The sequence below is a fragment of the Quercus lobata genome, chromosome 2 (genome assembly GCF_001633185.2).
Source record: "Quercus lobata isolate SW786 chromosome 2, ValleyOak3.0 Primary Assembly, whole genome shotgun sequence".
NCBI lineage: Eukaryota > Viridiplantae > Streptophyta > Magnoliopsida > Fagales > Fagaceae > Quercus > Quercus lobata.
Genome location: NC_044905.1, coordinates 23,980,259 through 23,993,940, shown reverse-complemented (window position 1 = coordinate 23,993,940; position 13,682 = coordinate 23,980,259). Strand labels below are relative to the sequence as shown.

General features: G+C 40.2%; 1 protein-coding gene across 1 annotated transcript; it reads left to right on the top strand.

Moving 5' to 3' along the window:
- The first annotated feature begins 10,099 nt into the window (after positions 1-10,099).
- Positions 10,100-12,583, top strand: LOC115975036. The gene has a single exon (XM_031095672.1). It carries the CDS (start codon positions 10,923-10,925, stop codon positions 12,267-12,269), a length of 1,347 nt encoding a protein of 448 aa, XP_030951532.1. The 5' UTR covers positions 10,100-10,922; the 3' UTR covers positions 12,270-12,583.
- Positions 12,584-13,682: the final 1,099 nt, after the last annotated feature.

The window sequence follows — 13,682 nt, the reverse complement described above, 5'->3', positions numbered from 1 at the left end:
GCATTCAAGTTACCATTAAATGCTACCAACGACTAGAAGGGAAGGCCTTGCATATATACACAACATCAAATCCCAAAGAGAGGTACAAATTCATTTCTATCCACATATAACAAAATCAGAGCTATTATCATTACCACTATTCCTCAGTCATTTGACTTTGCCATCAGAGACTTAGTGGCTGGCACTACACTGGTGACCTCTCAGGTGGAAATTATCTTTTTGTTCTTGTGCAGGTCATCTGACGACCTTGACCGACATCCTGTTTGGATGATTACCACGACTGACGATTTTGACATCATCAGTTTGGCGCCGTCTGCAGGGAAGCTTTTATACTTCAAACCTTAGTTTGAAAACATAGCTCTACCATTTATGATGCCCAGATGGAGTCTAATACATCTCAAGATTCAGCAGCACTGACTTTGCAAATTCAAGCACTCACAACTAATGTAGAAGAGCTCACCAAACAAAATCAAGAGATGAGGCTGCAGCTATAACAGAAGGAGAATCATGACACTAACAGGAATGAGGACGAGGAGAACTGCAACAAGAAGAATGGGTTGAGAAGGGCAGACCCGTCTGACAGGGCCATCAATGATCTTCTAAAAAGCATGTGAAAGGAGATGGACGAGCTCAAGAATGCGATGAAGGAGAAGACGGATAAGAACCTAGACGGAATGGTAAAAAGGACTAATTCTCCTTTCACCTCCAAAGTCATGGAATGCCCCTTATCGCCGAAATTCTGTCTCCCCCAGCTTAAGTCGTTCGATGGTTTGAGAGATCCTTTGGATCACATAACCACCTTCAAAATGACTTTGAGTTTACAACAAACTCCCGACGAGATCTTGTGCAGATCCTTCCCAACTATCCTTAAGGGAGCTGCAAGAGTATGGTTCAGCAAGCTCGCTCGATTGTCCATTGATGACTTTGAGCAATTCAGCAACTCCTTCGTACATCACTTCATCAGTAGTCAATGATAGAAAAGGCTAACGGATCACTTGCTTATTATAATCAGGCAAGAAGGAGGGGAATCGTTGAGATCATATGTGAAGAGATTTAATAGGGAAGTATTGGAGGTGGACAAGGCAGAAGGCAAAGTGTAACTGACCATGTTCAAAGCTGGGTTGAAGCCTAAAGATTTCGTGGTTGCTCTTGCCAAAAGCCCTCCTAGGTCAATGGCAGAGATGTTGCTAAAGGCCCAAAAGTACATGAACGCTGAAGACGCTTTGTCCGTGATTGGACAAGGGGACGCACAAAAGGAAAGAAGGAGAACTTGGGATGAGCAAAAAGGAAGAAAAAGGGAAAGAAGCTCCCTTTTGTCTAGCTGTGATACCATCAAGAGGAGAGATGACAAATCCCCAAGAACAGTAAAATTCACTCCCTTAGTAATGCTTGTTGACAAAATATTGATGTAGATTAAAGACGACCATGCCCTTAAATGGGCAAAGCCATTACACTACTCCTCGCCTACTGTTCACGTTAAGAAGAAAAAGTATTGCCGTTTCCACAAAGACCATGGCAAATAGAAGAACTGATCCAAAAAGGGAAGCTACAAAAATTTGTGAAGAAGGATGTGCCAGAACAACCTAAGCATGACACATGGACAAGATCAAATGAGAGGCCCAGAGGTGAGGATCGTCCACAAGATCGTCTGAGGGATGCCATAGGAGAAATAAGGATGATCAACGAAGGCCCCACCGCAAGGGGCTCGTTCAAGTCCCTCAAAAAATCTTAGCAAAGGCAAGTAAACAGCATCCATGTGATGCCCCCGTCAAAACACTGAAGAAGGGAAAACCTAGATATGTTTTTTTCGGAAGAAGATGCCCAAGGAGTGAAACAACCACATGACAACCCCTAGTCATCATGCTTATGATAGAAGGTTTTAATACCAGGTGAGTCCTGGTGGATAATGGAAGCTCAGCAGATATCATCTAAGGTAGGGATGAACCTAGATATCTCCACGAAGGAAAAAATTATAGGGTTTTTGAAAGAAAACCTGGACGTTTTTGCGTGGAGCCATGGGGATAAGGCTGCTATACCAACAGACATCATCCAACATCACTTGAATGTGAACCCTGAGAGAAAACCAGTCTAGCATAGATGGAGGGTTTTCGCCCCTAAACGAAACAGAGCAATAATGGACGAAGTGAATGAGTTGCTCGCTACCAATTTCATTCGAGAAGTCTACTATCCAGAGTGGTTCGCTAATGTCCTCATGGTGAAGAAGGCAAATAGGAAATGGAAAATGTGTGTGGATTTTACGAACCTGAATAGTGCCTGCCCCAAAGATAACTTCCCACTACCAAGGATCAACTAGCTCGTTGATTCAATAGCAGGACATAAACTCCTCACATTCATAGACACCTTCTCGGGCTACAACCAAATCCAGATGTCAGAGGAAGATCAGGAGAAAACAGCTTTCATTACCATCTAGGGACTTTATTGCTATAGAGTTATGCCTTTCGGATTGAAAAATGCAGGGGCCACATATCAGACGTTGGTAAAACAAAGGTTCAATAAACAAATTGGGAGAAAATGGAGGTTTATGTCGATGATATGCTCGTCAAGAGCAAGGAAGGAGAGAGCCATCTGGATGACCTTAAGGAGACCTTTAAAACACTAAGACAATACGATATGAAGTTAAACCCGACCAAATGCACCTTCAGGTCTCCTCGGGAAAATTCCTTGGTTTTATGGTGTCACAAAGAGAGATAGAAGCCAACCTAGAAAAAGTAAAAGCTATCCTCGAGATGTCATCACCAAAGACTATCAAGGAAATACAAAAACTCAATAAAAGAATCGTTGCCCTTAACAGGTTCGTCTCTAAAGCTACAGATAAGTGTCTTCCTTTCTTTAAAACTCTAAAACAAGCTTTCACATGGACAAACGAGTGTGAAGCAACGTTCTAAGAACTGAAGCGCTATCTGAGCAACCCCCTACTCCTAAGTCTGTCTAAGGAAGGTAAGGACCTATTCTTATACCTAGCGATATCCATAATTGTAGTGAGTGCAATGTTAATTCGGGAAGAGCAAAGGGTGTAGCGCCCGGTGTACTACATCAACCAGGCTTTCCAAGGAGTCGAGGCCAATTACCCACGCATGGAGAAGATCACATTCGCCCTTATCGTAACTTCTCGAAAGCTTCATCCATATTTTCAGGCGAATCCAATCATATTAATGACGGACTAGCCAATTAAGAAGGTGATGAACAAACTCGAGGCCGCAGGATGAATGGTACAATAAGCTATCAAGCTCAGCTAATTTGACATAGAGTACAATCCTCGAACTGCCATAAAAGCCCAAGCGCTAGCTGACTTCATTGCAGAATTCACTGTACCTGAAGACAAGGAAAACCAAGAAGAGCCAACCCTTTGGATGATACATACAGATGGGTTGTCAGTATAGAAGATGGGAGGGGTTGGCATCTTCATCCTTACTCCCAAGGGAGACACCCTAAAGTACGGAGTCTAGCTCCAATTCCCTGTGACCAACAATGAGGCTAAATACGAGGCAATATTGATGGGGTTGAGGGTTGTAAAGGCCCTAGGGGCTAAGAGTACACTACTGAAAAACGATTCAAAGCTCGTGATAGGACAAATCAACAGGGATTTCAAAGCAAAAGAAAGGAGGATGCAAAAGTACTTGAAGCTAACAAACCAATTAATAGGAGAGTTTGATTGAGTAAGCTTTGTTCAAGTCCCACGAGACTAGAACTCAGAGGTTGACGAAGTGGTCAGATATGCATCATCAGAAGACAAGACAAGATTGACGGATTTGAAATTGGAAACACAAAAGTCCCCCAGCATTGAAGAATTTCAGACCTTCTCGATACAAGATCACAACAGCTGTATAAGTCCAATCCTGTCTTACCTCAGGGACGGATAATTGCCCTCAAATTCAGATGAAGCAAGGAAAGTTAAAAAAATGAGCTACCAAATTCACGGTGCTGAACGGTGTACTCTACAAAAGGGGATTTTCATAACCCTACCTGAGGTGCATTAAAAGGACGAGGCCAAGTATATCCTAGAGGAAGTCCATGAAGGAATCTACGGAGATCATATAGGTGCAAGGTCTCTAGTAAGGAAAATCATGAGGGCAGGCTATTTTTGGCCTACCATGCAGAAAAAGGCAAAAGAATTTGCTAAGAAGTGTAACGGATGCCAGAGGTACGGAAACGTTTAGCGGTTGCCAAGGGAAAAGATGACGGCCATAACTTCACTGTGGCCATTTGCTTAGTGGGGGATCGACATTATGGGTCATTTGCCACAGGGTAAGAAACAGGTGAAATTCCTACTCGTAGCAATTGATTACTTCATGAAATGCGTAGAAGCAGAGGCATTGGCAACAATCACAAAAGCAAAGATCCAGAACTTCGTGTGGAAGAACATCATGTGCAGGTTCGGGATGCCCAGGACGATCATCTCCGACAATGGTTATCAGTTCGACAGCCAAGGTTTCCGCTCTTTTTGCTCGAACCTTGGCATCAAGAACAAATTCTCCTCCCTTGGGTATCCTCAGGCCAATGGGCAAACGGAAGTGACGAATCAGAAATTTTTAAAGATCATCAAAGTCCGATTAGAGGGGGCAAAGGGTGCATGGCTCGATGAATTACCAAGTGTCTTATGGGCCTATCGAACCACAGCCAGAACCCCAACAGGAGAGACGCCTTTCAACCTCATATATGGCACGGAAGCAGTAATCCCCATCGTAAGAAGAGAGTTTTTCAGCGAAGACCAATTAAAGTTGAGCCTGGACTGCCTGGACGAAGTTAGAAATGAAGCTTCCAAGAGAATAGCAAAATACTAGCAGAAGATGACCACATATTACAACTAGAGGGTAAGACTCAAGAGATTTAGTATTGGAGACCTTGTCTGATGGAAGGTGACACCTACGACGAAAGATCCAGCGCAAGGCAAACTGGGTCCAACATGGGAAGGCCTATACAGAATCGTCCACTACTCAAGACAAGGGAGTTATCATCTGGTAGATCTAGACAGAAAAAAGCTACCCCGCCTATGGAATGTTGAACACCTAAAAAGGTATTATCAATAGAAGCCAAAATTCATTTGTAAACGATTGACAAGATTTTATGATTTGAAAACAGATTAATAAACATACTATACATTATTCCTCATTGTGAATGTGTTCAAATAAAAGCACAAGTGATAAAATTCTTTGAATGGATGTAAATCACATGACGAAGCAAAAGTGATAAAATTCCTTGAGTTGAGTGGATGTAAATCACATGACGAAGCAAAAGTGATAAAATTCCTTAAATGGATGTAAATCACATAACAAGGCCAAAGTGATAAAATTCTTTAAATGGATGTAAATCACATAACGAGACCAAGTGATAAAATTCTCTAATCTAAAGGATATAAATCACATGACGAGGCCAAGTGATGAAATTCCCTAATCTAAGGGATGTAAATCACATGACGAAGCCAAGTAATAAGATTCCCTCATCAAGGACAAAGCAAAGTATTAAGTTCTATTTGACAAGAACAACAATGCGAGTTAGGTAAAGAACAACATTGAATGACGATAAAAAATAAGGTAAATCATTTAACATTAGGAAATATCACACATGCACAGAAACTTGCGATGAACTTAAGCATTAAGAAATAAAATTGTTCGAAATTGTCAAAGGCCCAAAAACATGTAGGGCATCACCCAAAAAAAAAAAAAAAAAAAACTATAAAAACTAGGCAACAGGAGCTTCACTTCCATCAGGCTTCAAAACTTCCCCCTCAGGCTTAGCTGGATTCTCGTCAGTTTTGGCGTCAGCCTGAGCAGCTTCATCGGCCTCCATCTCTTTGTTAATAGACTCAAAGTCCAAGTTCTCCAAGTTCGCTTCCAGGCTGTGCTTCACCAGATGCCTCTTCAGCAGTTCGAAACCTTTGTAATACCAGTTGAACAGAACAGTGTTATACTCGTCGGTAAGTTGGAACGCTTGGATGGCTTTGGCAGCCACAGACTTGATCTTCTGGTTGGTTGCCTAAAGCTGCTCATCCTTTTGCACTGTTAGTAGCTTCTCTGCTTTGAGCTCCTCAGACAGAGTCTTATTCTTCTCTTTGGACGCATTGCTGTCATCCATCGCCGTTATAAGATCCTTCTTCAAGCGAGAACCTTCGGCCTCCAGTGTCTCCACCTTAGAACTAGTCACCACGGCCTTCTCCTCGTGGACCAGGTACTCAGAGGTAATATGAATCGTCTTTCCCAGTACCTAGTAATCATCCGTATAAGAACGAAGTTAAAATATATATATATATATAGAGAGAGAGAGAGAGAGAGAGAGAGAGAGAGAGAACAAAAATGGACGACGAAGAATTACCTGGACGAGCTTGTGGATGTGACGGTTCACCATCTCATGAGAAGGTACCCCTGAGATCTCCTTTAGCTCCTCGGCCATGACAATGCTATGAGCTATTGTCAAAGCCATACCAGCGTCATCCTAGATGTTGGCCCTAACTTTCTCCTTCCCTTTGTCTTCGGTCCGACACTTTTTTAGATAAGGAGTGATCTCCTCAAGAGAGACGGCAGGAGAAGCGGATCGGGTTTCATCGGGAGTAGGAGTGGAAGAAATCTTTTCAACGGTCTCCTTCTAGACGACCCGAACCCTCCTCTGGCCGATGTTGGAAAGTGGCTCATTCTTTTTTGCCTTAATGCGAGCATACATCTCCTGATTGAATTTGGTCATCATCTCTACAAAAAGAACTCTTTATCATTTCAGTAGAAAGAAAGTAAAGATAAGAATGCAAACAGATTCAGTTCTGATGAACTTACTTTTTTCCTCCTTCTGTATGGCATGGAGAACGAGATGAGAAGGCTCAGGACCTAAGTAGTGACGAGCCAAAGTTTGAAGGTCAACAAGCTCGTCAAAATCCTCGATGGTACTCGCGTATTCAATAGCCACCCAGACATGTCCTTCAAATTTACCCTCGATCTTTGGGCGCTTCTTAATTGCAAAACAAAGGAAGGAAAATTAAAAGTTAGGTAGGAGCAACCAAAAGGATTAATGAAAGATTTCTTTTTCCACAAAAGATAACACACCAAGTTGAGGGGTCTCCCATCTACGCAGTAGCCTAGGGACCTTCCCCTAAAAATCATTAGAAAGAGTCTCCCAATCGTCACCAGGCACGAAGAAATACCTAGACTTCCAATAGTGGAAGGATGAATGGAGATTGACGATAAGCCGAGACCTTCTGTCCCAAGGCACGAGCTCATAGTACCCGAACTCCTTTGATTCTTTCAGACAATACATGTGAACAAACACGTCCAACCTGATTATATCCCCGTCGGTAACAATTGTCCATATTTCCATACAACTAATGTCGATCCTCCATATGTTTGGCGTAAGTTGCCTAGGAGCAATATTCAAATAATGGAGAAGTTCCATTATGAAGGGATGAATAGGAAACCTAAGACCACAAAGAAAAGCGACTTCATAAAAACATACCTCACCATGGGCAAAAGCACAAGATTTTTTGCCTGAACAAGGAAGGCGAATCCTAGTCTCCTCGGGAAACTGAAACCTATCCCTAAATCTACTAAGGGTTTCCTCATTCAAAGAATACTCTTCCTTGAGAACGTGAAAAAACCTCGATGGTTGTGAAACGGAAGGTTGGGAGGACGAGGGCACTGAGATGGCAATATCTGTCTCAGCTCCAATGACGTCGCCGCTAGACGACATACCCATTTCTAAGTCACTCAACCTAACCTCAGACCCCATTCTCTCCCCCGCTAACACCCCTTGCATAGCCTTAAACCAATTCAGAGACTGGTGTAACAAAGGGTACAAAACAGCCAATACTAGACCCAAACTACTATCCCTCAAAGCAAAACCCTCAATTTGTGGACAACGACCACCAGAAGAACTAAGGGATGCTCCTAAGCGAGCAAAAAGAATGAAACAGAAGGGGAAAGATGCCTAACTTCAGAATAATCAACCATCAAGCAAAAAGAGGGAAAATGACTTTTCTTAAAAAGGAAAAAGGAAAAGTCGTACGTGAGAAGTGGGGAAATCAAGCTCAAAGGAAGAAAAATGCAGAGTAGAAAAAAGAAGAGCAAAGTAAAGAGGAGGAAGAAGAAGTTTTAAAAGCTCCATTGGAAAACGGAAACCGTGGGAAATTGAAGAGTTTTTCTCAAAAAAAGCGCCACTCCCAAACAATCAAAGCACGACATGTGCACCACCGTCACATCACAATAAATGCAAAAGAAGAGGGAATCTCAAAAGTTGTAATTGGAAAAGAGTAACCCTTCGTATTCCTAGGATCTTCATTACACATCTTGACGATCATGGAATAGGGGGGTAGCTGATGAACCCAATGAATTCCTTCGTCAAGATAAGTCTACGCTAGATGAGGGAAAGCACCATTAAGCCCATATTAAATGGAGTGTCATTACTCACCACTGAATGCAGGGAATAGGGCCGTTGGAGAAGATATCAAATCCACCCGATTAAATCATCTAGGGGTGTTACAGAACGACATTCAAGACACCATTAAATGCCACCAACAACTAGAAGGGAAGGCTTTGTATCTATACATAGCATCAAATCCCAAAGAGAGGTATGAATTCCTTTCTATTCACATATAGCAAAATCAGAGCTTTTATCATTACCACTATTCCTTAGTCATTTGACTTTGCCATCGGAGGCTCAGTAGCCGGCACCACACAGGCGACCTCTCGGGTGGAAATTCTCTTTTTGTTCTTGTGTAGGTCATCTGACAACCTTGAGTGACATCCTGTTTAGACGATCACCACGACTAATGATTTTGGCATCATCAATCATTATGAATGTTTTTATTATTTTTGTTAAGTTTTTGGGTTGGATAGTTGCTATTTGGGTTAAACTAGTTAGGCTGATTGAAGAAAATAGAAGTCTAAGGTTTTGAAAGGGAGTCCAACTACAAAAATAAAATATATAATAACTATATAAAAAAATATATTGGACCCTGGAGGCCGCCCCCTTAGGCCCCACCTGGGTCCGTCCCTGAGACATAATTAGGCTAGCCTCCTCAACTTTTCTTTATTTTCTCTCTTCAAAAAAAAAAAAAAAAAAAACTTTTCTTTATTTTCTTATCATTGTCAATTCTTTTACTTAACCATATACCACGTGTTTCTAAATTTGTCCCATTGCTAGTGGTAATTTCAAAGGAGTAACGGAGAAATGCTACAAGACAAAAATTAAATTAACAGTCGTGTGCTTTGCTCGTGCATCACGACCAATATAAAATCTTTAATTTTTGGAATTGAATCCTTTTGTTTTGAAACCTTCTATTTAATAATCAAGGGAACCAGCATTTAATTCTATTTTCCGGAAAATAAATAAACAAGTACTTATATTATATTATCATTCCATAAACTACTTCAAATTGTCCTACATGCGGACTAAAGCGTCAAATCCCTATTACATGTAACAAAACTACAAAAACTCAAGTTAAAGTAATTTTTTTTTTTGATGAACAAGATAAAGTAATTTTAATAACCATCTCAAATTATTATTTTTTTATAACAACAATAATAATTTGGTGGACCATACCTTTCGTGTCCCATGTATTTTTTAGAGTAAAATTTTTTGTCACATAGGCACATACATGAACTTGGTCTAGACGTCCCTTTTGTATAGTAGTTTTATTAAACAACAAGCTATTCCTATAATGTGTCGTAATAAGTATATGATATTATTCTTTGGTATGTTTCTTAAAAAAAGAAGATATTATTCTCGATATATAATTTATATTGTTCTGACCCTAATTTTGTTGTTACTCGGCGCTAATTTAATAGAAATAGTAATGTTAGGGTCATATAAAATGATACAACTTGTGTTATAATTTGCCTATGTGGTGAGTGGTAAAAGTGCGATGATTGATCTATGTGGGTACACACCTCCACCACTCACAACTTATCACATAAAAAAGTTGCGGCACAAATTATGTTATTTTATGTGTTTTTAGCATTTCATTAATATAAAAATTAATTAGGAAGTGATCTGAAAATCAAATATTGTTGTTATTAAGGACCCACCGAATCTTTCCATACATTGAACCTGTTAAAACACTACATAATAATGGCTTCTTCGAGACTGAGGCTGAGACTGAGACTGAGACTGAGACCAAACAAACACAAGCGTGTAAGTGTAACATAGGTAGTTTCTCAACAAACAAAAGAAAAAAAAGAAAAGTGTAACATAGGATAGGTAGTGTATTAAGTTGGTAACATATAGTAAAAAACTTAGCGATAATTTGAGGGTTACATCTAATAAAAACTGTCTTTCTTCTTATCAAAAAAAAAACTGCCTTTCTTCTGCTGTCTATGCCAGTATATTTATAGATGGTAGAGCTGTTTTTCGTGATTATCGACCCTGGATTCTCGGCTTAATCATTGGGAGGTCCGCTTATGCCTTTCTGGTGGGTGTTGTGAGCGGGGGTTAGCTATCTAATTCGAGATTTGCTGCAGATAAGTAGCTCTTTTGCTTATTTGTGAATCGACTCTTTGAGGATTTGATTATTTTGTTTGTGTTGAATATGTTGGGTACTTTTATTTGATTCTAGTATTGGTGAAAAAAACTGTTTTGGGTCTTGGTGGATGTTGTATAGAAAAAATTGTGGTATTTGTAATTGGTATTGAAATTTTGGAAGTGGGTTTGTATTTGTTTTTTATTTCTATGGGAAAATATGGGTATAGTTGCTTAAAAGTTGAGATTTTGAATAGCCCCAGGAGGGGGAGGAGGAGGTTGTAGACTGAACAAGGAATTGGGGTTGAAAATAAGAAATGGGTTATGCATATTTTTTATTTTATAGAGTTGGATTTAGTATATATGAATGGCTTCAACTGAGTGGGAACTGGGAAGGACCTGCAACCTAGGGTTTTAGGGGTGATGGGATTTATGGGTCTGATCTGAATTGTTGTTTGGAGTAAGCAATGGAAGGTAATTTACCACAAGGAGGTATGATTCCAGGTGGTGGGGGTTCCTATGGAGGGTTTGACTTGCAAGGATCAATGAGAGTTCCTCATCAAACACAACACCCACATACAATACACCAACATCAATCTCTTCCTCGCCAAGGGTCAGCTGTACATCCCTCGATTCATGAGGGCTTTCCGCTCACAATGGCAACCATACAAAACTGTGATCAAACCATTCCAATGGTAGATTTCAATAAGGGGGAGAGGAGCAAAAACTCAATGAGTGATGAGGATGAACAGAGTTTTACTGAAGATGGTGTTGATGGTCATAATGAAGCAAATAGAGGGAAGAAGGGGTCACCATGGCAGCGTGTGAAGTGGACTGATAAGATGGTGAGGCTTCTGATTACTGCTGTTTCTTATATAGGTGAAGATGTTGCCTCCGATTGTGGCAGTAGTGGGGGGAGAAGGAAATTTGCGGTTCTACAAAAAAAGGGCAAGTGGAAATCTATCTCGAAGGTCATGGCTGAGAGGGGTTATCATGTTTCACCACAGCAGTGTGAGGATAAATTCAATGACCTTAACAAACGTTATAAGCGGCTTAATGATATGCTTGGGAGGGGCACTTCTTGCCAGGTTGTTGAGAACCCTGCACTTTTGGATGTGATAGACTACCTGACAGAGAAAGAGAAGGATGACGTTCGGAAAATATTAAGCTCAAAGCAGTTGTTCTATGAAGAAATGTGTTCTTACCATAATAGTAACAGATTGCATTTACCTCATGATCAAGCATTACAGCATTCATTACAGTTGGCCCTTAAAAGTAGAGATGATCATGATATTGATGATGCCAGGAAGCACCAACATGATGATCTTGATGAAGATGATCAAGATATGGAAACTGATGATCATGATGACTTCGAGGAGAATCATGCTTTACATGGGGATAACAGGGGGATATATGGAGTGTTAGGGTCAGCAAAGAAATTGAGACAAGGCCTGGCCCATGAAGATATTAATATTGGGAATCCCTTGAATTCCCAGGACTACAACAGAAGTCCTTATTCTCAAGCACAAATTGCCCAATCTGATATGAATCAAGCCTTACCTGAGAACATGAGAGCAGCTTGGTTACAAAAGCAGTGGATTGAATCTCGTTCTCTTCATTTGGAAGAACAGAAGCTCCAAATTCAAGTTGAGATGTTGGAATTAGAGAAACAGCGGTTCAAGTGGCAGAGGTTTAGCAAGAAAAGAGACCGTGAGTTGGAAAAACTGAAGATGGAAAATGAGAGGATGAAACTTGAGAATGAGCGTATGGCACTGGAATTGAAACGAAAGGAAATGAGTGCTGGTTTTAACTAGTTGGCTGGTCTTGTCAAGCTTAGTTTATCATTATTGTTACATGCTTGCTATAAGTCTCCTTTGCTACTGGCAAGCTGCAGTTGGTTTCAAGTGTTTTATCACAAATTGGATGGGGGAGCCTTGTTGGAAATCAATGACACTGTCAGCATAACTGTGTAATCATAGGATGGTTCACATTACCAATGGCTAATTCTAGTTCATTTGCCTTAAGTGAAATCATATTGCCTATGGTTGAAGAATTTTGTGGCTAGCATTTCCTGTTTTTACTTTGTAAGTTTGAATATTTAATATTAAATCTTCTGTTATTGGTTCTCTTTATGAAATTCAGCTAAGATATTTATGTTTTAGTGCTAAAACAGTTCCATCTTTTAGTGGTAACTAAAGAAGACTATAAAACTAAATTGTTGCTTCTGCCTACATGCATATATAAGGCAGCATATTAATGGGTTCTAGGACAACTTGGTACTGAGTTTCTATGTTACTATTTCATGTTACCTTAAAATGCTTTTTAGGTTGATTTTCCTACTTTTAATAACTAGGCCAGCTTGGTTTCCCTGATGGATGATCTCCTGGAGGTCATCAGATATTGTGTAAGATGGATTGATATTTAATGTTCTCTAGTTGTAGGATATGCGTAATGTGGAAGGGTGCATCCTGCCTGCTCCTGTCCTATAGAATGGCATATTTGCAGGGTAAAATCTTCAGATTTTGAATTCTTCCAGCGTTTCACATATCTGATCTACTTTGCCTTAGCATTTTATTTCTTCCAAAGAGAACAAGACTATTATCAAAGGATTGTGCAGTAATGCTTGAAAGGATTGTGCAATTCTATTGTCAAAGGTGGTTGTTACGGAATACTTTTAGGCTGTTTGGAACTATAAAAATAATGGTACCCTTGGAGATTTTCAACTTCTTAGAACTGCTCATTGAAGAGGCATCATTGTGGAGTGTTGTAGTAAGTGTGAGCATTGTGAAATTTTGGCTTAGAGAACAAGGGAACATTCTCTGAAGGACATCTGTCCCATTTTGTCGTAACATTTTGGCCATTGCACTATTGATGCTGGCTTCTTGCAGGACTTGTGACATTTCATTTATTAGAGTCAAGCCTCTACTAGGCATTTGAAACCTGCTTTTTTCTGTGAAGCTTTTATATGCTTCTCAAGTGTTTTCAACATTAGAAGCTACTACATCAGTGTTCTTATTAATCTTTTTCAAATAATGTAAGTTTCCAAAGAGAAGAAGTATAGGATGTTCAAGCTGCACATATACAGGCATATGACAGCTTGGTATCATGTGTGTCTGTGCCACATATACTTCATCAGTGTTCTTATTTCTACTTTACCCCTTTGAGGTCCTATATGATACTCCATCCATCCCATATTGTTTGGTCTGTTTAGAAAATCCAACTTTTTA

Bases quoted from the DNA above. Each gene is read 5' to 3' on its own strand.
- LOC115975036 (XM_031095672.1), top strand. From the start codon at position 10,923: ATGGAAGGTAATTTACCACAAGGAGGTATGATTCCAGGTGGTGGGGGT.